Genomic DNA, 26,920 nt, shown 5'->3' with positions numbered 1-26,920 from the left:
CTGTCTGTCTCCTGGTGGGCGGGGTGGGGGACACCAAAGAGTTCCGTCTCATGGCTGTGGACAGGCTGGCTCCCAGTGCCTCTCAGGTTTAGAAGGGCTTTCAGGACCTCAGACCTCTCTTGCCCTCACATCACACCCACTTGTGGATGGGCCACCCTCCGTATCCTGGGATGTCTCCTCAGCTCCTTAGACTGGGACCAAAGCTTCTCATCCTCAACAAAAATGAACCCCCCCCCCCCGCCCCACTCCGAGGAACTGGTGCCCTTTTGTATTGCTCCTGGGACTGCAGAATGGTGCAGCCGCTGTAGAAGACAGTCGGGCAGCTCCATAAAGTGTTACACAGAGAGTTACCAGATGATCTGAGAATTCCACTCCTAGGTGTACACCCAAGAGAAATGAAAACATTTTGTGTGGAAAGTATGTCCACACAAACTCTTGTACACAGATGTACATAGTAGCATTAGTCACAATAACCCCAAAGTGGAAATGGTCCAAATATCCAGCAGTGGATGAACAAATAAGCAAAATGTGGTGTATCCACACAAAGGATTATTACCAGGCCATACAAAGGAATAAAGCAATGCAGCATGGTGGACCTTGAAAACATCATGCTTGCTGAGTAAAAGAAGCCAGACCCCAGAGGCTACATACTGAATGATTCCATTTATCCGAAATGAGAAAAGACAAACCCATAGAGACAGAAAGTGGACTGGTGGTTGCCAGGGACTGGGGAGGAGGAATGTGGGTGGCTGCTAATGGGTACTGGGTTTCTCTTGGCGGTGATGTAAATGTTCTGAAATTAGATAGTGGTGATGTGAATATACTAAAAACCATTGAACTGTACACTTTAAAGTGGTAAATTTTAAGCTGTGTGAATTACATTTAAATTAAAAGTGCAGTGATCCCCCTCCCTCTCAGATTATACCTGGGAAGCAGTAATTGGTTGCCTGTTGGGGTGGTTGTAGACGGCTTTCACTGCCAGTAAAAGCCTTGCCTTGAAGAGGAGACAGGTTGACGGGCCAGGAGGGCCTGTCCAGCGATGGCTCAGGTGAGACGGATGGTACCACGGACACTGGACAAACAGTGCAGGCCAGCTCTCCTCCAGTCGGGTAGGCTGAGACTGGGCTGTGACAGGCTCTCCAGCTCTCCTGCAGTCGGGTAGGCTGAGACTGGGCTGTGACAGGCTCTCCAGCTCTCCTGCAGTCGGGTAGGCTGAGACTAGGCTGTGACAGGCTCTCCAGCTCTCCTGCAGTCGGGTAGGCTGAGACTAGGCTGTGACAGGCTCTCCAGCTCTCCTGCAGTCGGGTAGGCTGAGGCTAGGCTGTGACAGGCTCTCCAGCTCTTCTGCAGTCGGGTAGGCTGAGACTAGGCTGTGACAGGCTCCAGATGTCGGACTGAGGAGTTTAGACCTTATCTTGTTGACAGCCAGGGAGCTGTGGAAGATTCTGGCTGTGGGCCAGTGAGACTTGGCGATGGCTTTGGCTCCTGTATCCTGGGTGGATGTTTCTCAAAGGCTCGCCATCAGCAATCAGTCCTGGGAACTGGCAGGGGGCAGGGTGTGTGTGTGCAAGTGGGTGGGAATGAGGGGAGGGGAAGAGAAAAAGATGGGAGACTTGTGCTATGGTACGAGGGAGGCTGTTGCCTGGAGTCCCCCCACACCCAGGTGGCTGAGCCTCCTCCTCTCCTTTCCAGATCCTGGTGAAGACCATGATACGAAAACGCTCCTTCGGGAACCCGTTTGAGGGCAGCCGGCGGGAGGAGCGTTCCTTGTCAGCGCCTGGAAACCTGCTCGGGTGAGTATCCCTGGGGTGGGGAGCTGGAGGCCGCCCTGCCCCACCATCTCTGGGCCCAGCGGTGTCCAGACTCAGATCAGCCCTGCCAGGCTCTCTGGGGAAGTCAGAGCAAAGCTGCTGGCTTTGGTTTTTGCCCCACCCTGGACCCAGCCTGCCTCCTTGACTGACGGGGAACTTTTATCTTTCTTCAGGGGTACATGCATTTTAACAGGGGTGGGAGAATGGTTGATTATCAGGCTGTTAGACCACAGAGAATGCATGCTTGATGGTGGGATTGTGGCCCTATGAAGAGTGAGCAAGGTCAGTCTCACTCATGGGACCACCACCCCCCAAAACGTCTCACAGTGAGGGGGAGTATCCTGCTCCTGACCACCCTGGCAACAGCTCCGTGAAGCTGGTGTTCGGGGTCTGAGTGTCTCTGGGGGTTGGGGGACAGGCATGCCGTGGGTGCCAAGTGTCCCTTCTCACTTCCCTTTTCCCTCCCCTCTGGCGATTCCAGCAAAAAACCAACCAGGGAGTGTGAGCCCCTGTCTGAGCCCAAGGTAACGCCTGCCTGCCTGTGCCTTCGCCTCTGCCGGGGCCTGGGGGCGGGGGCAGCTGCAGAGCACGGGGCATCTGCACCCAGGCGGACCTTCCATCCAGCCCGGGGCCTCCAGACCCAGGAGGAAAACGGGGCATCCAGGGGCTTGGACCTGGTGGCGGGTCGTGCATGTGGGCTGGGGCTGCGGGTGCATGGCGCTCCACCCGGAATGCCTGTGAACTCACTCGGGTCTTAGACCTAGTCTGGCACCCACCTAGGCTCGGTGCACGTCAACGGCCTTGAAGCTATGTCATGGGCCGAGGCCGCCCCTGATCTGAGCTGGTGGTCAGAGCCTAGAGCAGGCATGCTGTGCTCGGGGACTCCCCCTCTGAGGCTCTGCAGCATCTGCCCCTTCTTCTCTGATGGGTTAAGACCTAAAAAATAAGTCCCCGTCCAGCCTGTTGCAAATGAGTGTGAAAGCTCCCCTGGTTCGGAGGAGGATCTGGACCTATTCCCCCCAGTCCACCATCCTCTTCCAAACACATGCCCAGCCTAGCTGTCCTAGCACCTCCCAGGACAGAGGAGCATTTCTGTCCCTGCAAGCCTGAGATGACAGGATGATCACTCCCCACCCCGTGCCTGTGACAGGATAGCAGTCCTGGGACTCTCCCCACCGAGCCCATCTCACCACCTCATTCTCAGTTGGGAGCTCCAGGCAATCATATCTAAGTCTCAGAAGCTGCTGTGTTGAGCTATAAGTCACATACCATATACTTCACCCATTTAAAGTATATAACTCAATAGAGTTTAATATATTTGCCGAGCTGTGTAACCATCACTACAGTCACTTTTAGAATATTTTCATTAGCTCAAGTAGAAACTCTGTACCCTCGTCTCTGACCACCCAACTCCCCCATCCCCCAGCCAGCACGAGGCTACTTGCAGTTTCTATAGATTGACATATTCTGGACATTTCATATCAATGGAATCATACAGTCTGTGGCCTTTGTGTCTGGCTTCTTTCACTCAGCCTAATGTTTCTGAGGTTCATCTATGGTACAGCACGTGTCAGAACTTCATTCCTTTTTATGGCTCGATCATATTCCGTTGTATGGATATACCTACACTCTGTCTCTCCATTCATTCGGTGATGAATACATTTTCCACTTTGGGGACTGTCATGCATGAATAATGCTGCCCTGAACGATGCCTATGCAAGCGGCATTTGTTTATTAGGAGTTGGCTTACGAGATGAAATTTCTTGGCCACCATAGGAGCCAGGTGCTCATACAGTAACATAGGAAGACCATCTGTGGATCATTTATGCTCTTCCAGAGCAGGGAAAACGGCAGTTAGCCCTCAGAACCGATCATGGACAGCCTGGGAAGGCTGCCTCCGTCCCTGCCACGGTGTTCTCAAGCATCTCTACAGCCGCGAGTTGAGGTGGCCCCACTTAACGGTGTGAGCCTTACAAGGTCACAGGTTGAAGCCTAATGGGCTGGCCTATACTTGTCCCTTCTCTTCTCAACCTGTTTTACGGTTTGCTTCCTTTTTTGTGCAAGTCTGTTTATTTCATCTTCTGTTTTTAATGAGATCCAAGTTACAGGACACCAAAGACTGAGATTGGCCCAAAAGACCTTACTGCCTCTCTCTTGCCTCATCTCCATCCCAGAAGCACCTGGGGATTATCTGCCCTTGCCCTTAGCCCACGGGTGGATGCTTTTGCTTGTCCCAGTAGTCCAGCACTCTGGGGCTCTTAGGGCTTAGGCAGTCTTTGGAGGGCTTAGGCAGTCTTTGGAGGCCTTGGGCCCATGGCCCGTCAGTAGTGAGACCAGCTGGTATGAGCAGACAGCTGTTGGGCCTCACTGGATATCCAATTACATCTCTCCTCCCAAGAGACTTGACCCTCTCTTCTTTGGCAGAAACATAATAGCCAATGTGTGTGATTTTTAAACAAAGAGGAGTTTATTCCTAGGAATGTACGGACATCATGCCCTTGCCTGATGCACAGGGCAGTGCCCCTTCTGGCCAAAGGCACTCAGTAGATACCAGTCCTATGTGGCAAGCCCAGTGGCTGTCCTTAGGACAGGCATTCTTTGCTTAATGTTGGTAAAGGGTTTGGGCCTCTCCTTAGGGACTTTCCCTCACATTTCCCATCACGCGGCCCATATCCGTCACCCCAGGCAGCTCTAGCTGGGGGCACTTGAGGGTATGGCCTCTTGGGAACATGGGGACATTTCCCACCAACCTAGTCTCTTCTGCTCTGGTCACACATTGCCAAGATGAGGGCCCTTCTCTCTGTCAGAGGCATCCCTTGGGCCTGTGTGCTCAGCACATTTCTGTTGACAACCATGTCCTGAAGGCTGGCTTTGTGCCAGGCCGAGTCGGGTGGTCCTGCTCGTGTCCCCCATGAAACACACCTGGAGACTGAAGACAGTATGGTTCCTGCCCCACAAGAGCTTAGAGCCTAAAGCGGGGGAAGCAAAGATGCCTAAATTCTCTGTGAACAGGCCCCAGTGTGGAGCCCATACGACCTGTGCTCTGTGCCATGGTTTCAGGTGTCAGCCCATAGGTTCACATCTATGTTTATAGTTTATATGCCTTGCTGTTTTTGGCACATGATGCTGGTTTTCCATTTGCCAAAGGGATGCAAGGTCTCCTCTGAAACTTTCACATAAGCAAGAAAAAAGGGGGAGAGACTCTAAAAACGGAAGTAAATAATGGTCCAGGCAGTGCAGGACTGCCAGAGACATTGGTTCAGGGCCCTGCCTGCGTCGCCCAGGACTTAATGTGGGTTTTTTTGTTCGGTGAGCAGGAAGCAAGGCAGCGAAGACAGCCTCCAGGGCCCCGAACCGGCCCCCGTAGGGGAGGAGGAAGTGCTCTCATGAAAGGCGGCCCTGGCGTGGAGAGCTGGGGGGTCCCAGGCCCCTGCTCCCTAGAGCACACTCATCCTGCGCGGCCGGACGAGGTGATGGAGTAGCGCCGGACCGCGACTGCGCATGCACGTCTCACCTCTGCTGGCGCCGCCCTGTGTTTCCATAGCAGCATGTCCTACGGGAAACCGAGCACGTGTGTAGAGCCTTGACAGTCATCTCTGGTTGTTTTGTTTTTAGTTTGTTTGATTTTTTTCTTGTTTTAAAGGGGACAAAAAAAAAAAACAAAGACGACTCCATGACATCGACTTTGGCCGCTGGCTGGCTGAATGGGCGGGTGTGAGGAGTTGCAGACCCAAAGCCTCGTGCATTGGGGGACAATTGCTTTTTAAGACGTTTTTATGCCAAAAATCCTTCCTTGTGAACTCAGAATGGTGTTGAGATACCAACTGAATGTGTGTGAGATTTGAACATCGGGAAGAACTGGCGGGAAACTCGGGTGGTGTGGTCCGAGGCCACAGTTGGCTGCATTTGAAAGGGAGAGGAAGAGCAGGTGTGACTTCGTGCAAAACCCCAAATCATGGCACGTTCTAGAATGTGGATTCATGGAGTCAGGACAGGGCTAGCCCTCAGTAGCTGCAGCCTGATTCGACCCAACTTATTCCTAAGGACTATAAATTTTTAATGAGTAGAGCTGTAATCAGGAAAACAGAAAGGGCTTGATACATAAGAGCTTGGTGGGGGGGCGGGGGGGGGGGTGCTGGGGTGCGGATTTTGCATTCCCAGAAGGGCATTTGGTGGTTATGGTGGGACATCTCCTCTCAAGGACTGAATGAGTGTGTTTATGACAGCCGCTCAGAGCTGAAACTTTTCTTAAATAGTTGAAGGGGCTCTAGTCAATCTCCTGTTAAATTACAGAAACTTCAGGGTGAAATTAAATCCTACACTTCCATGTACATTACATGGCTTAAGAGTAAACAACAACAACAAATACTTTCAATTTTCTAACTAGTCTGAACTCTTGAGCAGTTCAGAAATCATTTCGAGCTTCCAGGAGCTATCCCATGGCTTCAGGTGTATGATCAGAGTTAGCACCAATGACATCTATCCTGTATATTAGCAGCTCAGCTTGCTTATAACCTGTGTATTCTAGAGGCTGCTAAGATTCTGTTTTCTTTTTCAGCAGTAGCTGATTGTTGTAGTCAGTGAAACAAACAGTTATCCAGTTTGTGGAGGGCTAGTTAAGAAGTACTTTCATTTAGCTGAGACATAAATGATCATCCTTATTGGCAAAGCTCTGTTAGGATCTAAACAATAACTATAGGATACCCTTTTAGAGAAGATTCTTGAAACCTAGAGCAGTCCTCGGGTCCAAGGCAACCAGAGCTTGGCACAGGAAGTCCCCTTTTGTAGCCAGCAGTCCAGAAAGAAAAAAGTTTACGTTTTTAACTTCCAACTAACATTGGGAAGTTTGGTTGCAGTTCAAGTGTGACTTCTTCCAGGGTCCCGTGTGGGTAACTGAAGTTCAAGAGGGAGGAAAATTGGAAGGACTTGGCCTGGGGGATTCCCAGTGCTTTGTGGAATCTGCCTTGAGGAAAATAGTGTTGGTAATCAGGATCAGAAGTATGAGCTCTCCTGTAGCTTCTGGCTGATCCCTGTTGAAAGGGGCACTTTCTGCAGAGACAGAGCAGCAGGTCTTGTGTCTGCTGCCAAGTGCGTTCACAGAGCTTCCACAGATCTTCGTAAGCTCTTGACTGTCATTTAGCCAGACTCTTCTTTCTACCTTATAAGCAGTACAGAGTTAGAGAAGGCTGGTTTCCTAGAGCCAAGGGCACCCATCTGATGGAGGGTCCTCTGGCCTGCTTTCTTTATTTCTGTAATCCAGTACTTCTTCCTCCTGTGCTTGTTTAAATCTACAGGCTCCACCCCTCCTGGGAACAAATGGGTCTGGTTAGTTTGCAATAAGCACCTTGCAGTGGTTCAAGTCAGCCGGCTCTTCGTCTTAGTCCATGTGGATGCTGACCTGGTAGTGGGGGGCTTGCCCGGAGGGGCGGGGCTGGTAGCATGCAGAGCCTCTGCAGAACTCCTCCTGTGTTTACACAACTGCATCGGCAATGCCATTTCTCCCACCATGAAACTCTCTGTCGAAGATTTCACATGTGGAAAGCCAGCGATCAGACGGCACTGAACTGTTCAGGCAGGTGGGTTGGGGGAGGCCCATGTTCATTACTTTTTTTTTTTTAACACTAAGACACACCAAAGAAAGCTGTGGAAAAGAACCACCCCACTGAGCAAAGGATAAGCAGAGAGGGCTGTAACAAAAAGCATTAGAGCTACTTGGAGTGCAGACTCTTGGGGTTTGTCTACACTCCTTAGAGCACAAACATTGATTTTTTTCCCCAAAACCCAACTCTGTCAGGAAAGGGCAGAAGCTGATATGAGCAACTTTTCTAGGTAAGCAAAAAAGGATGCCTATCCTTCTCTTCCATTACTGGCTCATCTGTGGGACCAATTTTTAAGCAAGCAGTGGCCTGCACCTGTGGCCTTGAAGAAGCACATGTTCTCTATCCATCTTTCTTCCGCCCTGTTTCACTTTCCCATCTGTTCCAGAGCCTGGCCAGTGGCTCCCACAAAGCCTTATCTAGCCCCTTGCTGGCACTTGGGGCCGGAGAGGCTGTCTACCCGCTGGTCTGGCCTTTCTCGTAAGCTAGGGCTCTCGTCCTCCAAGCCTTTCAGGACGAGGCGAAGAACTGTGCAATTTAGACACATAGGCTCCACCTGTCGCTCTCACCCATCTTCCAAAGGGGAGCTTCTTGTCACCAGGGGGAAAAACCAAGACCTCCACTCGCTTCCAAGGTGCTAGGGAAGGTTTCAAGGTCGTTGATTTCAATCTTCTCTCCAGCTTTACAGGCTGAGTTTCATGGGACTACTGACTTTTCTATTCTGTGGTTGATTTCATGCCCAATGCTTCTGTTTTATTCCTGATCCTTTCTACTATGCATTTTCCTTTTATCAGGTGTACAAAGTTAAATACTGTGTATTTATCACTGAAAAGTACATGAACTTAAAAAATAAGCCTTCAGTGTTTTTCCACAAATGTTTAAGCTTCTCTGTAAACTTGAAATAAACAGCAAAATGGTGCAAAGTCTCAGCCTCTTGGGGATGGTTTTTTTTTGGTTGTTTAAGTCAGTGGTCTTGAGGTCGCCTGTCCTCATGTCTGTTTGCCTTCCTTAGGCTGGCAGCAAAGTTGAATGCCTGAGTCAGGGCTGATGTACTCAGCAAGTCCCTAATTTAAGCATGTCCTAGTACCTCCCTGGGTCTTCTTGGTGGCGCAGTGGTAAAGAATCCACCTGCCAATGCAGAGACGCAGAAGATGAGGATTCTATCTCTGGATCCAGAAGATCTCCTGGAGTAGGAAGTGGCAACCCGTTCCAATATTCTTGCCTGGAAAATCGCACGGACAGAGGAGCCTGGTGGGCCACAGTCCATGGGGTCAAAAAGAGTCGGACACGACTGAGCACGAGAGTACCTCCCTACTGAGAGGGTGGTCCCCACGTCAGCAGTACCAGCGTCACCTGGGAGTGGCTTAGCAATTCAGATTCACAGGCCCCATTCAGACAAGGGCCCCAGGTGACTCACTTGATGCTGAAGTTTGCAACGCACTGCTCTGAGGCAGCTCACTGCCAGATAGAATCTTCTGGTGGAGCCCAAACAGGTGAGCCGCTATGGGAGCAGTTTTAATCACACACTGAATACATCTTGTGGGCAGTCATGCTATGTGACACTCCACCGCATAAGCTGGGTATTGAGCCCATTTTACGGGTCGTCATCTGTAAACAGGCTCAGAAAAGGCTCCGAATTTATCAACTAATTCAGTGTTCTGCAGAGCCTTGATGGTTGCCAGTTTTCATGACGTCTGGAGACTGTTTTAGAACTGCTGCTTTCTCCAGACTGTGGGCTGAAGGTTCCCTGCACTTCAAATGTGAATCCAGCCCACGGCACTGTGTTACTGGCTTTGAACTTCAGTTCTCTGTTATCAGGGGACAGTGGATGAAGTCTGAAAGACTCCTGTTCTGTTATTGCAGAAATAACAGCCCTGAAATACTGGCCTTCGAGTCAAGAGCAGCTGTTGCTATTTAAAGGCTCCCCTCCCCCCATGGAGAATCTGATGAAAGCGAGAAGAAATGCCCACAGGTGCCTCACTTTGCAGAGTTTTAGGGGTTTCAGAGTCTCCTGGAAGGTCATCCATGGGTGCAAGGCTGAAAAAGCTCTACTTAAGAGGCAGTGCCAAGGAGTGCCAACAAGCGGGGCTGTTAGCAGAACACAAGGCAATTCTGGCGAGTTCAAGATCAGTGCCCCAGCCCTCACCCCATCTTTAGAAAGGGGGGGGGGCATAAGAAGTCTCTCCCACTCCAGCAACCATGACTCCTTAGCCTGCAAGAGAATAAACTTTTCCTAAACAGTCCAGCTCCATGGGACCTGTGTATTCAAGCAGGCATTTTTCAAAAACAGTAGCTCAAGGGACTTCCCTGGTGGTCCAGTGGTTAAGAATCTGTCTTTCAATGCAGGGGGCGTAGGTTTGATCCCTGGTCAGGGAACTAAGATCCACACTGTGTCCCATGGCTGGGGGGAGAAGGTAGCTTGAACCAAAACTTTTTCAAAGGGGTTGGTAAACTTTTTCTTTCCCTCCCAAAGCAAGAAAAGCCCAGGTTGTCATTTACCCCACAGAAGCAGAGCACTTCTAAAATAAATGTTCCCTTTAACAGTTGGAAATGAATTCCTGACAAGGCGGAGGGGCGGGCTGCTTCCTTTAAGGAGATGCTGAACACCTGATGCAGAATGAAGTGGGTGTGAAGGCCAGGCCAGAAATAGCTTCATTAACATTTCAAACCGGTGGCAAGGTAGATGGAGCCGGTGCTGCTTTTGGTTCAAGGCTTCTGGAAGGCAAATGGGGAGGGAGCAAAAGCCAACTTCGTGTCCCCTAAAACTGTGTTCCCTGTAGTATACACCCACACTTTTATGTAAAATGTAAGCACAGGTAAGACACCACAGGAAAAAAAATCCTGTAAACTCCATAGGAACATAAGCTAATGAAGAACCAGACTTCTTAGGCTTTTAAGAGAAGGTTAAAGTAGGGGGAAAAAAAAAACTAAGCTCCAGCAATAGACTTGTTTCAGGAACCTTTCTGAACACAGTGAGCTGGGGTAACAGGTGGATTTACTGGTTGAAATAAAAGGGAAGGAAGGAAAGTTCTAGCCCATGCTGTGAAACCACACAGAGATTAAGAAAGTCAATTGTTTTAATGCTTGGTCCTCAGTCATCTTAGTGTAGCTCTTCACAAAGGAAAAACGCTGGCTCCACCTCACGAGTGTGGGGTTGAAGCCTCGGTCGGGGGAAGAGGAACAGCGGCCCAGAGTGCTGAAGAGCTACGACCACACCCGGGGTCCTGCCTTTCTCATAAAGTGCTTAATGGAGCTGTCGGGCCTTGGAGGACCGGCCTGGTCTCCCAGGGGGCTGGAGATGGAAGATTCTGAGGAAAGCCGGCCTTGGAGAAGGCCCCCATGCAGCCATTGCCGCATCACTGGCCTTGGGCCAGAGCTCAGCCCAGTGAGGCTGAACTGAAGGCACGGCAGAGGTGAGCTGGCTGCCACTGTGCAGAGTGGTTTACTGCACAAACCCTACACAGAGAACGCAGGAGCAGCTGGGCAACCCTGCAGTGCTTGTGGAGATGACTCAGAATCTGGAACTTTCTCTGGGATGACGTGGCAGCCTTTTCTCCTTACTCGCTGTGCTCTGATGAGGCCTGTGGAGAGCCCAGGTGAGGGATGGGCATCATTGGTCCATCTGATTACCAAGACCCTGCAAAGAGCAACATGCCTGTCGTCAGTTGATGTGCTTATGGATACGTGTGCACCCACCAGTTGCTGCTTACAGGTAAGCCTGGACCATTTGGGACAAAGGAGGGTTGGGCACTTTCCCCGAGGACATCTGGATGACCCTCCACAACTGAAAGTACTCAGGTAGATCCTAGAGGTACCCAACCTTTCTTGCTCTACAAGTCAAATTTAAGTAGAGTGTGGATACAGATTTCGTCATGCTACATTCTCATAAATAACCTGTGCTTAGTCGCTCAGTCGACTGTGCAACCCCATGAACTGTAGCCCGCCAGGCTCCTCTGTCCATGGGGATTCTCCAGGCAAGAATATTGGAGTGGGTTGCCATGCCCTCCTCCAGGGGATCTTCCCAACCCAGGGATCAAACCTAGGTCTCCTGCATTGCAGGTGGATTCTTTACCAGCTGAGCTACCAGGGAAGCCCTAACTAGCCTGAGACGTCACTGTTTAAAATGGTGCTAGATTTTAAAGGGTGAGTCCATCTGAAGAAAAGTATGAAGCAAATGTTAGTACGGATGGTCCAGAAATGGAGTGGATGATGAGAGTGGTGTGTGACCGCCCGGGTGGACAATACACCTAAATGTGCTGGGTTCTCACCACTGGTACAAGAGGCAGGTGAGGTCAGGTGCTTTGGCCTGCCTGCTGGGAGTTCAGGAGGCGGCCTACCTGCTCATAGTCTTCCACGTATTTATATTTCTTCTCTCGATAGTAGTATCTCTTCTTCATGCAGTAGAGGACTATGACGTCACACAGCACTGTGGCCTGAACGTGGCGCAGGGCAACAAAGAATGAGCCAAGTTGCTGTGGTCTCTGCTCTTCTGTGCGTGCCCCTTCCCATGACACCTGGGATCCTCCAAGGAAAGGAAAGGCTCCCCCATCTCTTGGGGCAAACGATTAGGCCCCAAGGGGCATGGTCTTAGAGAATGGCAGGTGGAGGCAGCAGGATGGGGAAAGGGAAACAAGGCTGGAGGGCTGAGTCTAGAAATAAGTCTGGAGTCAAGGGGAAGGACTGGGGTGGCAGTGGAGAGCCTCAATTTGCTGTGGTAGCCACTGCTGGGAGGGCTGAAACTCTGGGGCAGGGTGGGGGGTGGGGATGAGTAACTGCAAAGTCTAAATGAGCCACTCACCACCCCTAAGAGCGCCAAGCCGGAACCAATGTTGATCATGGTGGGGATGATGTCAAATTTCCCAGCCTGCGAGCGATAGGAGAAAAAGAAAAAGTTGTGATGGGGGTAGAGAGTGGGCCCTCTGCCCCCCGACCAACCCAGAAGAAGACTACTGGGCTCTAAACAAGGGGAGCCGGTGGCCAGGCTACCTTTCCAAACACAATGATGTCAAAGCGGATGCCATACGCTTTGATGAGCGTGCGGCGCTCAGCACCGTTCAGGTCCCTGTAGTACTTGGCAAACCTGTGGAGAGAAGGCCAGGCTACAGTGCAAAGGCACAGGCGGCCTGAGACAGCATCTGGATCCTGGCAAGGGTTGTCAGAGTGAACTGCTGAGGCCCTGGCGGAGTTGGCACGGGCTAAGGATTCACTCAAGCCTGCATGCTGTATAGACCACACTCTAGTATTCTTGCCTGGAAAATCCCATGGATGGAGGAGCCTGGTAGACTACAGTCCATAGGGTCGCAAAGAGTCGGACACAACTGAGCAACTTCACTTCACGTCTTCTAGCTCCTCAAGGCCTTTCCTGGCTAATGTGAGCCATGTGGGAGAAGGGCTGGCCTGCTGAGGAGGAGGGCGCCTGGGCCCACAGTGCAGAAGGCCTGGAATGCAGGCAGAAGGGCATACAAAGAGATCCCCCATCTGTCATCTCTGTCACCTGCTACGACTTAAAACCAGAACTTCCTCCTCTGAAAGTCCTTCCTGACACTGCTGAGCCCCCTGCCTCTCTGAGAAAGGAGACCGTGGCCACTAATAAAAGGTGGCCAGGCAGCAGCAATCATGAAGACTGCTTTGTGGGTGGGAAAGACAGCATCAGCATTGGACCTTTTTTTTTTTAAATTAAAGAACCTTTGACCCATCAGTAGGAAGAGTAGATGAAAAAAATGTGGTATGTCCACACAGTGGAATATTATTTAGCCATAAAAAGAGAGGTACTGATAAATGCTACAACGTGGATGAACCTGGAAAAAAATGATGCTAAGTGAAAGAAGCCAGTCACAGAAGGCCACCCCTATGATATGAGCCCCTTCCTATGAAATTCAAGAATCAGTAAATTAGGTAGATTACTGGTTGCCAGGGGCTGAGGTAGATGGAAGGATAGAGAGGTGAAAGCTTAAGAAGCTGGGGTTTCTTTCTGAGGTGATGAAAACATTCTAAAATTGCAGTAATCATTGCACAACTCTGAATATGAATATGCTTTAAAAAAAACCCTCTGAATTCTACTTTAAATGGGTGAACTGTGTAGAATATGAACTATATCTCAATAAAGCCACTTAAAAAGAACAAGAGAGGGAATGTTGTGGGGAGAACCACTGAGATTTTTACCATTTGCTGCCCATGTTACACAGGGGATCCACCAGGAGCCTAAGCTGTGGCCTGAGATCTGTCTGGCTCCCAACTTCCATGCTGTGGTCCAGGCCTGGGGAACTCAGGTGGGACTAATGCTGACAGGTGTCCTTGTGAGGACTTTTCTCTGTTCTGGGGTTCCAGCCCAAGCTGGAGGGTTTTCCACAGTGGTTTCTACAAGAACTGTGTAACCACAGAGATAGAGCAGTGCAAATCAGACTTCCTTATTAGGAAAAAATGTAAGTATCTTCCCTTCTAATCAGTGAACCAGATGGTTCAAAAGGACAGCAGATCCTGCATGCATTTGATTCCACACATCATCACTAGGCTTCTCTGATAGCTCGGTTGGCAAAGAATCTGCCTGCACTGCAGGAGACCCCGGTTAGATTCCTGGGTCAGGAAGATTCACTAGAGAAGGGACAGGCTACCTACTCCAGTATTCTTGGGCTTCCCTTGTGCCTCAGCTGGTAAAGAATCTGCCTGAAATCGGGAGACCTGGGTTCTATCACTGGGTTGGGAAGATCCTCTGGAGAAGGGAAAGGCTACCCACTCCAGTATTCTGGCCTGGAGAAGTCCATGGACTTTGTAGTCCATGGGTCCCAAAGAGTAGGACAGGACTGAGCGACTTTCACGTCACTTCACTTCATCACCACTAGAGGGCGATAAGTGCAGGACAAGAGCACCATTCTTCATTCTTGCTGGGAGAATTCCACAGACGGAGGAGCCCGGCAGGCTATACAGTCCACAGGGTCACAAAGAGTCAGACGTGACTGAAACGACTTAGCACACAACAGCACAGCCTGCTCAGATGGTCCTCCCTGGTGCTTGGTTTTGGTGTGGAAAATGCAACAAAGACCGCATGAAAATGTACATGGTGCAGATTTCATTGGGTCAAGGAAGTGACAATTGTCAGCCAAAAAGTGACTGGTCCCTCAGCCCTCTCCTCAGATTACCAGCTGCACTGGTTTGAATACTGTCCCCCAAGTTCATGTCTACCTAGAACCTGTGGGTGCGACCTTACTTACAAATAGGGTCTCCGCAGATGTAATCACAGTTAAGATGAGGTCATACAGGATTGGGGTGGACCCCAAATCCTATACAACTGGTGTCCTTATAAAAGATGAAGGACACACAGGGACACAGACACAGAAAGGAGGAGGCCATGGGATGACAGAGGCAGAAACTGGAGCGATGCATCTGTAAGCCAGGGACCACCAAGGGTTGTCAGGAGCCATCAGAAGCAGGAAGAGGCCAGGAGGTACACTGGCCTGTATATACAGGAGCCTGGCCTGCAGATGCACTGATCTGAGGCTTCTGTTCTCCAGAATTGTGAGAACAGAGTCCTGCCACTTGGAGCCAGCCAGTTTGTCGTCGTTTGTTAGGGCAGTCCTGGGGAACGAATGCACAGCACTTCCCACACGGATGTACCAGCAAAGGCCTTTCCTGAGACGAAAACCTGTATCCCTGCTCCTTGGAGATTCTAGGGGCCAGATCACCTAAGAAGCCAATTCACGAGTCAGGCCCCAGAGGCCTTTGGACTGGAGGACCACAGACTCAGCCATTCCTCAGAATTAGTGGCACGGTCCTGGTGGAGGCTGGTCTGGGAAAGCTAAAGCAGGCAGACTCTCCTGGAGGCAAGAAAAGGCAGGGAGGGCTCTCACGGGTTGGAATGCCACAGGGGCGAGGCCCTGCTTGGACCACTCTCCCTGGAGCATGCCTCCCCTCCTGCCCTTGGTCTTGGGTGGGCGTGGAGGCCCCCACTGGGGAGTGATCCAGTTGCCATCGCCCCCAACACATGAGGCATGGGGCCCAAGCTCGCACCCACCTGAAATTGTAGCCTGGGGATACGTTGTGGGCCAAGTCACGGGTGTCTAGGCGGCGGAAGGAATACCTGGGCAGGCAGAAGGAGGCGGCCCTGTCCAGGTTGCAGTTCCACTTGATCTGGATGCCCATGATGCCTCCCTGTGGGGTGCGAGCAGAGCCCGTTCTAGAAGGTGATGTGTCAAAGGTCGTGCTAGAACAGCCAGGACTGGGACTTCTCTGGTGATTCAGTGGCCAAGACTCTCCACTCCCAAAGCCAGAGGCCTGGGTTCAATCCCTGATCAGAGAACTAGGTCCCACAACTAAACACCCTGAATGAGGCAGCTAAGGACCCCGCATGCCACAGTGTAGATCCCATGCACTCCAACTAAGACCATGTGTGCATGCTAAGCTGCTTCAGTCATGTCCGACTCTTTGCAATCCCATGGACTGTATCCCGCCAGGCTACTCTGTCCATGAGATTCTCCAGGCAAGAATACTGGAGTGGGTTGCTATGCCCTCCTCCGGGGGATCTTCCCCACTCAGGGATCAAACCCGGGTCTCTCACATTGCAGGCGGATTCTTTACCAGCTGAGCCACCAAGGAAGCCATAACTAAGACCTAGTACAGCCAAATAAATAAATACATAATTTTTTTTTTTTTAAAGAAAAGCCAAGACCTGCACCCACCTCAATGGCTATGTCCTGGAAGCTGTGCCCTGCGCTTTCCACAATTTTTCCAAGTCGGAATATGGGGCAGAAGGGATCTGTTTTCGCATCATAAATGCACGTTTTGAGGTAGGCGGTGGTGATGTTGGGAAGGATATTCCTCCTAAAGTCAGGAGGAAGCAGAAAATAGGAGCGAGGAAAACCTCAAAGAAGAGCCAGAAGTTTCTCCAAGACATTGGTGAACTCACACGGCTGGTCGCCACTTACTTGCTGAAGTTAAATTTGGGATACCAGATGTTGTTCTTAACCAAAAGAGTGAAGTTTTCTGCAGCCTTTAAAAAAGCAGGCCTGAAAAAAATTATAACATATTGTTAATAAAAGTACAAACATATGTACACTCCTAATATACCTAGGTAATATTTTTAAGCAGCAGACACACGTGTGTCTTACAATATCACTTTGCCAAAAAAAAAGTAAAACATTTCTCATGGGTTTGTTTTTTTTTGCTACTCTCCTTTGCATAAACACTAGGTCAAGAGAGGAGACAGTAAACCAAGGTTTCTGGTTTCTTCCAAGCACAGAAGGGCAGGGCCTTTTCCTTGACGCCATGGGAATTTAAGAACCTGAGGAACAGTTACCGACCTGGGTGGGAGGGGCAGGGCCTCCTGGCCTCCCTAGCAATCACTGGGTCTGGCAGGTGCTGGATTTCAGGGCTTACCTCAGGTGTCCGCAACAGATCTGGTTTAACAAGTGAAAGCAAAGGTGAGTTCACCTAGAGGCTGGAAACAGCATGTGGCTCGAGACTGCTGCTGCACCACCTCTTCCCGGAAGTGCCACGTCAGCTTCTGCTGACGGCAGGAGCAGAATCTGTCCCGCGATGGGGGGCGGGTACTCTGCCTTAGGGCATTTCTACAGGGGAATGTGGTACTGTGAAGTGACCCCTCGGTGGAGGAGGCCCCCGGACCCTGGTCGAATTTTTTTTTTTTTTTTGGCTGCATCACCTGGCATGCAGAATCTCTGTTCCTCGAGCAAGGATTGAACCTGTGCCCCCTGCAGCGTAAGTGCAGAGTCTTAGCCACTGGACCACCAGAGAATCCCTCAACTCACCTTTTTTTTTTAATTGACATTCATTTCGAAATAAAACTTTCCATCATGACTATAAAAAAATATCATTTGCCACAAGTCAGAGGTCATCATTCAAATACATATAACTAAGTCAGAACAATGTCATTACAAACTGTGGTTCCCATTTTGTCGTGTACTGAGCCTGGGGCTTGTTCTTGGTGAGAAATGGAAATCAGTGAGGGATACAGACTCCTGACCAGCACCTCCTCCTTGACATTGGCTCAGGGCTGAGTAAGAGTGAAGACAGGAATGCCTTTCTCTCCATGTGACTCAGTGTTATTTCATGTTATCAGTAAACACTTAAAAACCATCCTACACTGATGTAATCTATAATAGCGCTGTGCAGTGAAAATATACTGTGAGACACAAAGTGTTAGTCGCTCAGCTGTGTCTGATTCTTTGCAACCCCATGGACTGTACCCTGCCAGGCTCCTCTGTCCATGGAATTCTCCAGGCAAGAATACTGGAGTGGGGTGCCATTCCCTTCTCCAGGGGATCTTCCCAACCCAGGGATCAAGACACAAACTGTGTTGTAATTTAAGTTTCCTGATAGTCACATTAAAAAGTAACAAGTGAAATGAACTTTTCTATAATAACTCAATGTGTCTAAAATAATATTCCAACACGTAAACAACAAAGAATATTATTAATGAGATACTGTGATTTGGTCGCTAAGTTGTGTCTGACTCTTGTGACCCCATGGACTCTACCCCACCAGGCTCCTCTGTCCACTGTATTTCCCAGGCAAGAATACTGGAATGGGTTGCCATTTCTTTCTCTAGGGGGTCTTCCTGACCCAAGGATGTAACTGACATCTCCTGCATTGCAGGTGGATTCTTTACTGCTGAGCCATGAGGGAAGCCCTAATCAGATATTACATATCCTTTTCTTAAATAATTTAAAGTATGCAAAACCTGGAGTGTATTTTACCCTGAGAGCTCATTTTGGACCCAGCTGCATTTCCTCCTTCCTTTCTTTCCTAGGCATGCAGCATGTTAATTTCCTGGCCGTGATGGAACCCATGACCCCTGCATTGATAGCACCGAGTCTTAACCACCTACTCACCAGGTAAGTCCCCCAGGCTGCATTTCAAGAACTCAGTAGCCACACGTGGCCACCAGCTCCATAAGGTCCTTTCCAGCCCCAGAACGCTAGGATTCCTTGTCTTGTGGAATTCCCTTCCGTAGCCGGAGCTGCTGCCCTCAGCAACCTGCAGATCTCAACACTGTCTTGTGTTGAGACACACTCAGGATGATGTTCATCTGGTTACCTGCTCCCCTGGGCTTATCTAGGCCTCAGTCTGAATTCTGAGTAAGGAAGGCCTCCAGGTTGCTAGCGATTCCAGACTCCAAAAGCGTTACCTCTAGCTCCACCCACTCACAGCACAGATGATCACAGTTAGGCTGTGTTACTCAATGTTACTCAAGGCAACCTTGAACCTGCTCTAGTTTATCAAATACATGTCCATGAACATTAATAATCTTCCTGCCCAGCATCTGCTCCCCTTTTTTCTGGTAACAGAACTCCATGCTTCCTTTAGAATCCACTCAGCCTGTGTCATCTGGGTGGATCTGACTTCACCTCTAGCCAGGAAGGCCTGTGACCCAGGCCCGAGTCATAAGCAAAATCCATCCCCCAACCACAGGAATGGGCTGGATGGGTTGACAGATGTGGCTGAAGATGTAAAGACAGACAGGTCTAGAATCTCTATGGGTTTTCCAGGTGGCATAGTGGTAAAGAATCTGCCTGCCAATGCAGGAGACTCAAGAGACACAAGTTTGATCCCTGGGTTGGGAAGATCCCTGGGAGGAAGGCATGGCAACCCACTCCAGTACTCTTGCCTAGAGAATCCTCATGGACAGAGTAGCCTGGCGGGCTACAGTCCATAGGGTTGCAAAGAGTCGGACATGACTGAGCACACACAGAACCTCTATGGACAGCTGGACAGGGAGACCTGGGATACGTCCTGGGTCCTGGGAATGAAGCTAACAAGGAAGAAAGCAGAGGCCAGAGGTGGAGACTCAGACGCTGTCCCCTGAGGCCCAGATCTAGCCATGCTGGGATCTCTGTGGTTAGCTGAACAATAAACCGCCCCCACTGTGAATGCATGTGTGTGAGCATGCATGTGTGTGTGTGTGTGTGTGTGTGTGTGTGTGTGTGTGTGTGTGTGCACATACCCGCTAAAGGCCCTGAGAACTGCTTCCTGTCAGTTACTTGCAACTGACAGATTTCTAACATAGAAATAAGTCATCTGCACTCTTATCATGGGTGATAAACACCGTGGCCCATCCGCCACTGATGGTTGAGAACCGTCAGCCCAGGGAAGCCTGCCAGCACAGGCTGACACTGAGAGCACAAAGCCCAATTCCCGGTTGCCTCCCCCAAGCCCGAGACCCAGCCTTGAGGACACTTGCGTTCCTTGAGTAGGACTCACTTTGGCACTTCTGTGTCGTCCTCCACCGGGCACCAGGCTGCCACCTCACATGTCTTCAAGGTCCCATTGAATGACACGCACCTCCCTGTCGCGACTCCTACAGGGGAGAGGGGCACCCAGGTCTGTGGGGGTCTTCTACTTTCTACTTTGTGAGTCAGAGTGGAAGCTCTGCCATGCATCCTATGCAGTCAGTCTCAAGCTATTCCAATCCTGGGATTTACACTGTCCAGAGATTCAAACTGGAGGAAAAGATCTGCCTGAGACCTAGCCACATCTCTGCTTTGCCGATCACAGGGTGATGCTGAGCCACGGGACAGGGCAAGATCTGGGATGGTTTCTGGGGTGCAAAGGACAGAGATGAATTTCGAGAGGGTCCCGGGAGCCCCGTCTGGGTCATGTGAAGGCACTGGGGGGTGCGGGGGATTCCTCCACCACGGAGATCTCCCTCTGAGAGGGCCCCTCCCCCACCACGGGGAGGCAGTCTGGTTGGAGGCTGCCCTCCCCAGCCTAAGCGTCTCCTGTGGGGTCATGGTCACAGATTCATACCGCTGCTGTGGGTGCCTGCAGAGCCGGCAGTGCAGTTGGCATCAGTTTCACACACAGTGGTCTTACCCGGGATCTGGAGGAGGAAGAACCAGTGAAAACAGGTTTCACACAGCCTGGCCCCACCTACTGAGGGACAAGGATGGAGATGGGGGTATGAGGCCCAAGGCTCTTCTCCAAGAAGCTCCCTACCTCAGGACAGAGGCCTTGCGTCTGATTCATGGTGATGACCATGTTGGTCATGATGAAGACAGAATTTTCCTCCTGCAGAGAGGGCAGAGGGGAGACAGAGCTGCGTGTGACCTTCAGGGGAGCCAGGCAGAGCCACAAGGAGGGTCGGACATTATTAAGACAGCACCTTTCACTCCTCCCACATGCCACACCAGAAGTAGTTAAACACTGATCTTAGGGTCTCCCGTTTTTGCCTATGACAGTTTATAACCGACTGGAAACAGGGACTCAAACACCTGCACATGTGTTCACAGCAGCAGCATTTACAACAGGCCAAAGGTGGAAATAACTCTGCATCTATCAAGGGGTGAATGGATAAATAAACTGTCTAATGGGTGAATGGATAAACAAACTGCAGTCCACACCTGTGATGGAATATGACTCAGCCATACAAAGGAGCAAAGCACGGACATGGCTACAAGGTGGATGAACTTCAGAATATGACGCTGAGTCCAAGAAGTCAGATACAAAAGGCCGCGTAGTCTGTGAGCCCATTGATATGAAATGTACAGAAGAGGCAAATCCAGAGACAGAAAGTAGGTTAGTGGGTGTAATGGGGTCGGGGTTGGGGGGAAGGTGGACGAGAAGGTGATAACTTAATGAGTGTGGGGTTTTCTTTCAGACTGATAAAAATGTTCTGGAGCTAGACTGAGGTGATGTTGGACATCCCTGTGAATGTGCTAAATGCCACTGAATTTGTCATTCTGAATTGGTTAATAATGCAATACGTGAATTTCACCTCCATTAAAAAAAAAAATAAAACATGTCTACACTCTGAAACAGTTCCTTAATAAAGCTTGATTTGTTGAGGGAAAAGAGCCAAGAAGTGCCTGGAATATCCTTTGCTAACTGGACTACCTCAGAGGCCCAGAAACATGAGAGCGCAAGTTTGGCTGGTTCTCTTTCCTAACAGGAACTAAAGTAAATACATCAAACATACTATACAGAAGACCCAATCAGGGTTAGCCACTGACACTTCTCCCTTAGAGAAGGTTCTGTTTCCTCCTCCCAAGGCAGCCCACCAGGCTCCCCCATCCCTGGGATTCTCCAGGCAAGAACACCGGAGTGGGTAGTGACCTTCTAGTACATGGAATAAAAGACAAAGGTCCTGCAAATTCAAGTTGGACCTTCCACAATGGCCACTGATACTCTAAAATGAAATGCTCTGAGCAGTTCACACTTCCAGGAAGAGCAGTCAGTGCGGGGAGCCATCAAGGAAACTCAGGGACCAAAGAGTTTCCAGATGTCTCCACCCCCAGGTCTGACAAGGTGATGGAAGCTCTGGGAACAGTTGGCATCTTTCAAGGACACATGGAACGTGAAGTCGCTCAGTCATGTCTGACAAGGTGATGGAAGCTCTGGGAACAGTTGGCATCTTTCAAGGACACATGGAACGTGAAGTCGCTCAGTCATGTCTGACAAGGTGATGGAAGCTCTGGGAACAGTTGGCATCTTTCAAGGACACATGGAACGTGAAGTCGCTCAGTCATGTCTGACTCTTTGCGATTCCATGGACTGTAGCCTACCAGGCTCCTCAGTCCATGGAATTTTCCAGGCAAGAGTACTGGAGTGGGTTGCCATTTCCTTCTCCAGGGGATCTTCCCAACCCAGGGATCAAACTCAGGTCTCCTGCACTGTAGGCAGACGCTTTACCGTCTGAGCCACCAGGGAAGCCCCTTTCAAGGACAGGCCTGGAGCAAAGCATGTTAGGAGTGGAGGAAATGGCTGGAGGGGGAGGCATGATGATGGGGCAGGAGACCCAGGGCAGGTGCCCTGTCAGGCTCCCATGTTCCATACACAGACACATTGCTCGCTCGGTGTTTACAGAAGACTGCTCCCACATCGCTCCTGAGTTAGACCTGAACCAGTCAGTGAGATTTACTTTTTGTTTCCTATTTCTTATCTCCTTTAAGTTTAAAGAAATTTCGGTCTGGAGGTGAGCTGAGTAGATGTGGTGCAAACAGATATTTGTGTTCCGTCTTTGGAGAAGCAGAAGGGTATCGTGAGAGCTCGTGAGGAGAACCCTGCAGAACTCACGTGGACCCCAGCCCTGATCCGAGATGGAAGGAGAAGTTGCTGTATTTTCCCTTCTACCAAGGGCCACAAGCAGGGTGCCGTATCCTTCTGCGTGTTCAGTAAACAGGCTGAGCGTGATATTCCTAGAACCTGCCTCGATGAGGCTGTGGCTTTGCAGGAAGCAGAGGTCTCTCTGTCGGGACAGGCGCCTACAGGACCAGCTGCCTCCAGCAAACTATAAATCCTCTGTTCCATTTGACCTTTATGGCTCCATTAGCTCTGACTTCTCTCTGGGCATCCCCCTAGACCCTTTCCTTGAGAAGGCAAAAGGAAAATGAACACACTTGAAGAAAAAAAAGAGTTTCTAAAGTCCTTGCTCTGAGCCAAGAGTTGGCAGCTTATCTGCACCTGGCCAGCCCAGTCACCTGAGCATGGGGGCCATCTGGAAAGATATGTGGGGACTGGCTATGGATCACAGTCATATCATGGTTAAAGAGAGTCAATATTTAACTTGGAGCTTGTGGATTAACAGATGGAAGACTACGATGCTGTGTCAGCTTCTTCCCTTCCCTTTGTTCCTGATGGAATCCCATGTGGGTAGGTGTGGGTAGGTCTGTTTCCTTCTTGTTTGGCTTTGGGTCTCTAATGGCTGGGGCTTCCCAGGTGGCTCAGTGGTAAAGAATCTGCCTACAATGCAAGAGATGTGGGTTCGATCCCTGGGTAGGGAAGATCCCTTGGAAAAGGAAATGGCAACCCACTCTAGAATTCTTGCCTGGGAAATCACATGGACAGAGGAGCCTGGTGAGCTACAGTCCATGGGGATGCAAGAGTTGGACACAACTCCACAACTCAACAACAACTCTAATGACTGAAAAGATCTACCTTGCAGGTTTACAACAATAAAGTTAAATCATAAAATGTGGAAAGGTGAAAGTTTCACCTGCACTTTTCCCAGGATTTAAAACATATGCTTTTTCACCTTTCAGGGCCTGAGACAGACCGAGATGTCCATATGGAAAGCTTCCTATGTTTAAGCCAGCCATGTTTTAGGGCTGAAGAAACACAGCTGATTGAATATTGCCTGTGGGACCCTAAGCCAAAAAGAGGCCTGTCTACTCTGCTTTCTTGGACTAGAACAATCAGTGTGGGCACTGGTGATCATTAGCACTCTGGGCATGCCGATCACCAGTCAGGTGGGCAAAGTCAAAGGGAAAGCAGTGAACTACAGGCCTGAGCTTTAAAAGACAGAGTCACAGTGGGAGGCTTACCTGAGCTGGAATCACATAATCAGCTACATCCCAGATCCGGAATCCAAGTTTAGAGGTGTTGGTCATGGTGACGCCCTTGGCTTTCACAGTAACTGAGCTGACCACAGAGTCTGTTTCCTGGTAACCCTTTTCCCACACAAACACCCACCTATAAAATAAAACAGGTCTCTTAAATTGCAGATATGGAGAGCCTACTGGACAGTGAGTTGCTGTCAGAAGTCAGAAACAGATGGTTTCGCAACAGTCACTATATAAATAAATATTACCTCATCCTGTGACTGATAACACAATTAGATAACTGAGAAGTGTTCAGTCTCTTTTTGAAGGAAGAATTACCTTTGATCACATTTGGAAAAGAGATCACAATTTCACCAAGAGGAACTGAATCAGGAAGTTAAGAGATGGTGTTTTTCTTTTTTTTCTTTTCCAAATCCCCTAAATTCAGATCCTGAGTCAGATTTGATCACAGCAAGACATATAAAAGCAAAGCATTTACTGCTTAAAAATCCTCATAACACAGGCAGACAACCCTCCACAGGAACCCTATAAAGCTACACTGCCCAGGAACTTCACTGGTGGCCCAGTGGTTAAGAATCTGCCTGATAACACAAAGGACATGGGTTCAATCCCTGGTCAGGGTAGATTCCACATGCCTTGGGGCAACTAAGCCCGTGTAACACAACTACTGAGCCAGTGCTCTAGAGCCCATGCTCCGCAATAAGAAAAGCAACCACAATGAGAAGCCCGAGCTCTGCAGCGCAGAACAGCCCTCACTTGCCGCAACTAGACAAAGCCGGTGTTGCAGCAGTGAAGACCCAGTGCAGCCCAAAATAAACTGATTTAAAAAAAAAGCTGCATTGCCCAACAGAAATACAACACAAGTCATATATGTAATTTAAACATTTCTAGTAGCGATGCTAAAAAGAAACAGGTAAAATTAATTTTAATGATGTATTTTATGTAACTCAATATGTCCAATATATCTTAACATTATCAATATAAGATGTGTTAATATGATATTTAACTTTTTTTTCGTACTATGCCCTTGAAATCTGGGGTGCATTTTACAGTGACAGCACATTTTGATTCGGAGCAGGAATACTTCAAATGCGCAACAGCCTCATGGGACTTCTGGCTTCCATACAGTACAAGTGCCAGTGTACTGTGTGTAGTCTAGAACTTTAAGATACCCCAGAGTAGGTGTAAACTGATCCTCCTACGAGCAGCAAAAGCCAAAAGGAAAAAGCTGCATGACAATTCCTGATTCCAAAGGTCCAACCTAGCACCGTGAGTTTAGTGAACCCATTAGCGGTGGTGGTTTAGTCACTAAGTCGTGTCTGACTCTTGAGACCCCATGGACTGTAGCCTGCCAGGCTCCTCTGTCCATGGGATTTTCCAGGCAAGAATACTGAAGTGGATTGCCATTTCCTTCTCCAAGGGATCTTCCTGACCCATGAGTCGAACCCAGGTCTCTTGCATTCCAGGCAGATTCTTTACCGACTGAGCTATGAGGGAAACCCAACCCATTAGTAATGGGTTTCAAAATTGAGGGGTCCATCCCAATCACTGGGTTGGTTGTGACGATACTTTGTGATTTAATGAATCCAAACCTGGGGGTTGGCCAGGTGGTTGTGATGTAGACTCCATACCTGGAAAGCCATTTTAGTGAACACTGTCAGTACCTACTGCTGCTGTGCCGATGGATGGTTAGAAGCCAAACCTGCCAGATCATGTGGATTCTTTCAGGCAGTGTTAACAGATTCCGAGCCCCACCCCAGTGGAGGGGGGTGGATTCCTGTTACCGTTAATTCCACAGATGAGTCTCTCATGATCAGATAGGTTTGGGAAACACTAAGACACTGGTTCCTAAACTTTGCTGCACATCAGAATCACCTGGGGAGGTGGTCATACTCTACAGCACTTCAATCAGAAGATCTGGGTCTGAGAGCCGGTAATCAGTATATTTTAAAGATCCCCAAATGGCTCTATGTGCAGTTTGGGGAACACTGTATTAGGCCTTTTAACAAAACAAAACAAACAAACAAAAAATGATGCAGCAGATAACATCTGTCAGCTCAGCACCTGTACACACTCCAGGTGGACCATGAAGGCGGGCCCAGTTGGTAAATTAATTTCCACCTCCTGGCTAGAGTTTAATTTTAGTGTAATGGGTACACCAATTAACGTTAAGCACTCGGTAAGGACTTATGGTGGCAGGATAGGTAAGCAAAGAGGGCAGCATGGCAAATGATGAGGTTAGGGCTGGTGCTTATACCAAAGACTCCAACAACCCCACAATATGAAGGAAATGAACTTTAAGTGATTTTTCAAAGTGTGACCTGGTATCTTGGGTTACCACATGATGCTCAAAGGAAAGGACAGGAAGCCACAGAGCCCAAAGGAACCAAGTGGAAGTCTCAAAACTTGGCTTCTGTCAGCTGACCATCAGAATGGGAAGTGAAGAGCAAAGAGTGAGAGGTTTAGGGCGAAGCCCTCCCAGCCCCCGTCAAAGGCCATCGGGGAGCAAGTGAGAAGGGCAAGAAGCAGGAATGGCGAGGATGAAGGTCTAGCTAGGCTTTGCCTTCAAGACACAACATCAAAGCAGTCTCCGGACCCAGACCCGGGACAGAGCCGGTCCCCCTCGAGGCTGGGGGTGGAGTGGAGTAGATGGAGGATTCGGGGAGTGGGGATATGTCACAGGCTTCGGGTCGCTGTCCCCAGGACCCCACCTGGAGGGCGCTCGCGGGGCTCAGCCGAGGACCTAGGCCAGGATGAGCAGGTGCGCGGCCGGGACCCAGGAGGAGTTCCCGGCCTTCGGGCCACGCCCTGACCCCAGGACCCCCGCGAAGCGGATGCCCGCGGCCGCGCTCACCCGATGACGTAGGCCAGGATGAGCAGCTGCACCGTGCGGTTCATGAGCCCCACTTTACGGCTGCGGATGAGCACGATGCGCGGCGTGTCGTACTCGAACAGGAAGGCCCCCAGCACCGTGCAGCAGCCCGTCATGGCGCCGCCGCCGCGCCGCCCGGCTCTGCGCTCTAGGCCCGGTTGCCGGCCCCGCCGCCGCGTCCCTGCCCGGGAGCCCCGCCTGGAATCGCCGTTCGCGGTGGGGAGGGCCCGGAAGGAGGCGGCGCTGACCCTGAGGGGACGGGGCCGGGCGGAAGGCGTGACCTGCCCCTCGGGTACGAGTGCTCAGCCGCCTCAGGGGGGCCGGAGGACAAGCCACCTTCTCAGGGGGAATGAG

The 26,920-nt window shown here is 50.1% G+C and overlaps 3 protein-coding genes across 8 annotated transcripts in view; 2 read left to right on the top strand and 1 right to left on the bottom strand.

The window, feature by feature from the left end:
• CAMKK2 (calcium/calmodulin dependent protein kinase kinase 2) overlaps positions 1–8,334 on the top strand; it is a 52,579-nt gene extending 44,245 nt beyond the window's left edge. For 2 of the 4 annotated variants that reach the window (XM_027566825.1, XM_027566822.1), the window contains 3 exons: positions 1,693–1,793; positions 2,293–2,335; positions 5,129–8,334. In XM_027566825.1, the coding sequence (XP_027422626.1) occupies positions 1,693–1,793; positions 2,293–2,335; positions 5,129–5,293 (309 nt within the window). In that variant the 3' untranslated portion in view covers positions 5,294–8,334. The remainder of the gene's footprint in view (positions 1–1,692; positions 1,794–2,292; positions 2,336–5,128) is intronic. The other 2 variants (XM_027566823.1, XM_027566824.1) reach the window with 1 other exon arrangement.
• A 2,133-nt stretch (positions 8,335–10,467) lies between these two features.
• Positions 10,468–26,788, bottom strand: P2RX4 (purinergic receptor P2X 4). Its single transcript, XM_027566826.1, has 12 exons — positions 26,549–26,788; positions 23,677–23,824; positions 20,354–20,425; positions 20,165–20,237; positions 19,619–19,715; positions 16,327–16,407; positions 16,081–16,222; positions 15,417–15,553; positions 12,395–12,488; positions 12,207–12,272; positions 11,746–11,841; positions 10,468–11,045 (listed from the first exon to the last, which is right to left on the bottom strand). The coding sequence occupies exons 1-12, from the start codon at positions 26,680–26,682 to the stop codon at positions 11,019–11,021; spliced, it is 1,167 nt and encodes a 388-aa protein (XP_027422627.1). The 5' UTR covers positions 26,683–26,788; the 3' UTR covers positions 10,468–11,018.
• IFT81 (intraflagellar transport 81) overlaps positions 26,772–26,920 on the top strand; it is a 223,822-nt gene continuing 223,673 nt past the window's right edge. For 2 of the 3 annotated variants that reach the window (XM_027566817.1, XM_027566818.1), the window contains exon 1: positions 26,772–26,858. The gene's annotated coding sequence lies outside the window, so the exon portion shown is untranslated. The remainder of the gene's footprint in view (positions 26,859–26,920) is intronic. The other variant, XM_027566816.1, reaches the window with a different exon arrangement.

This window comes from Bos indicus x Bos taurus, chromosome 17 (assembly GCF_003369695.1).
Source record: "Bos indicus x Bos taurus breed Angus x Brahman F1 hybrid chromosome 17, Bos_hybrid_MaternalHap_v2.0, whole genome shotgun sequence".
Taxonomy (NCBI): Eukaryota; Metazoa; Chordata; class Mammalia; order Artiodactyla; family Bovidae; genus Bos; species Bos indicus x Bos taurus.
Note: the sequence above shows the minus strand (reverse complement) of the source record. Positions and strands in the feature narration are given on the sequence as shown.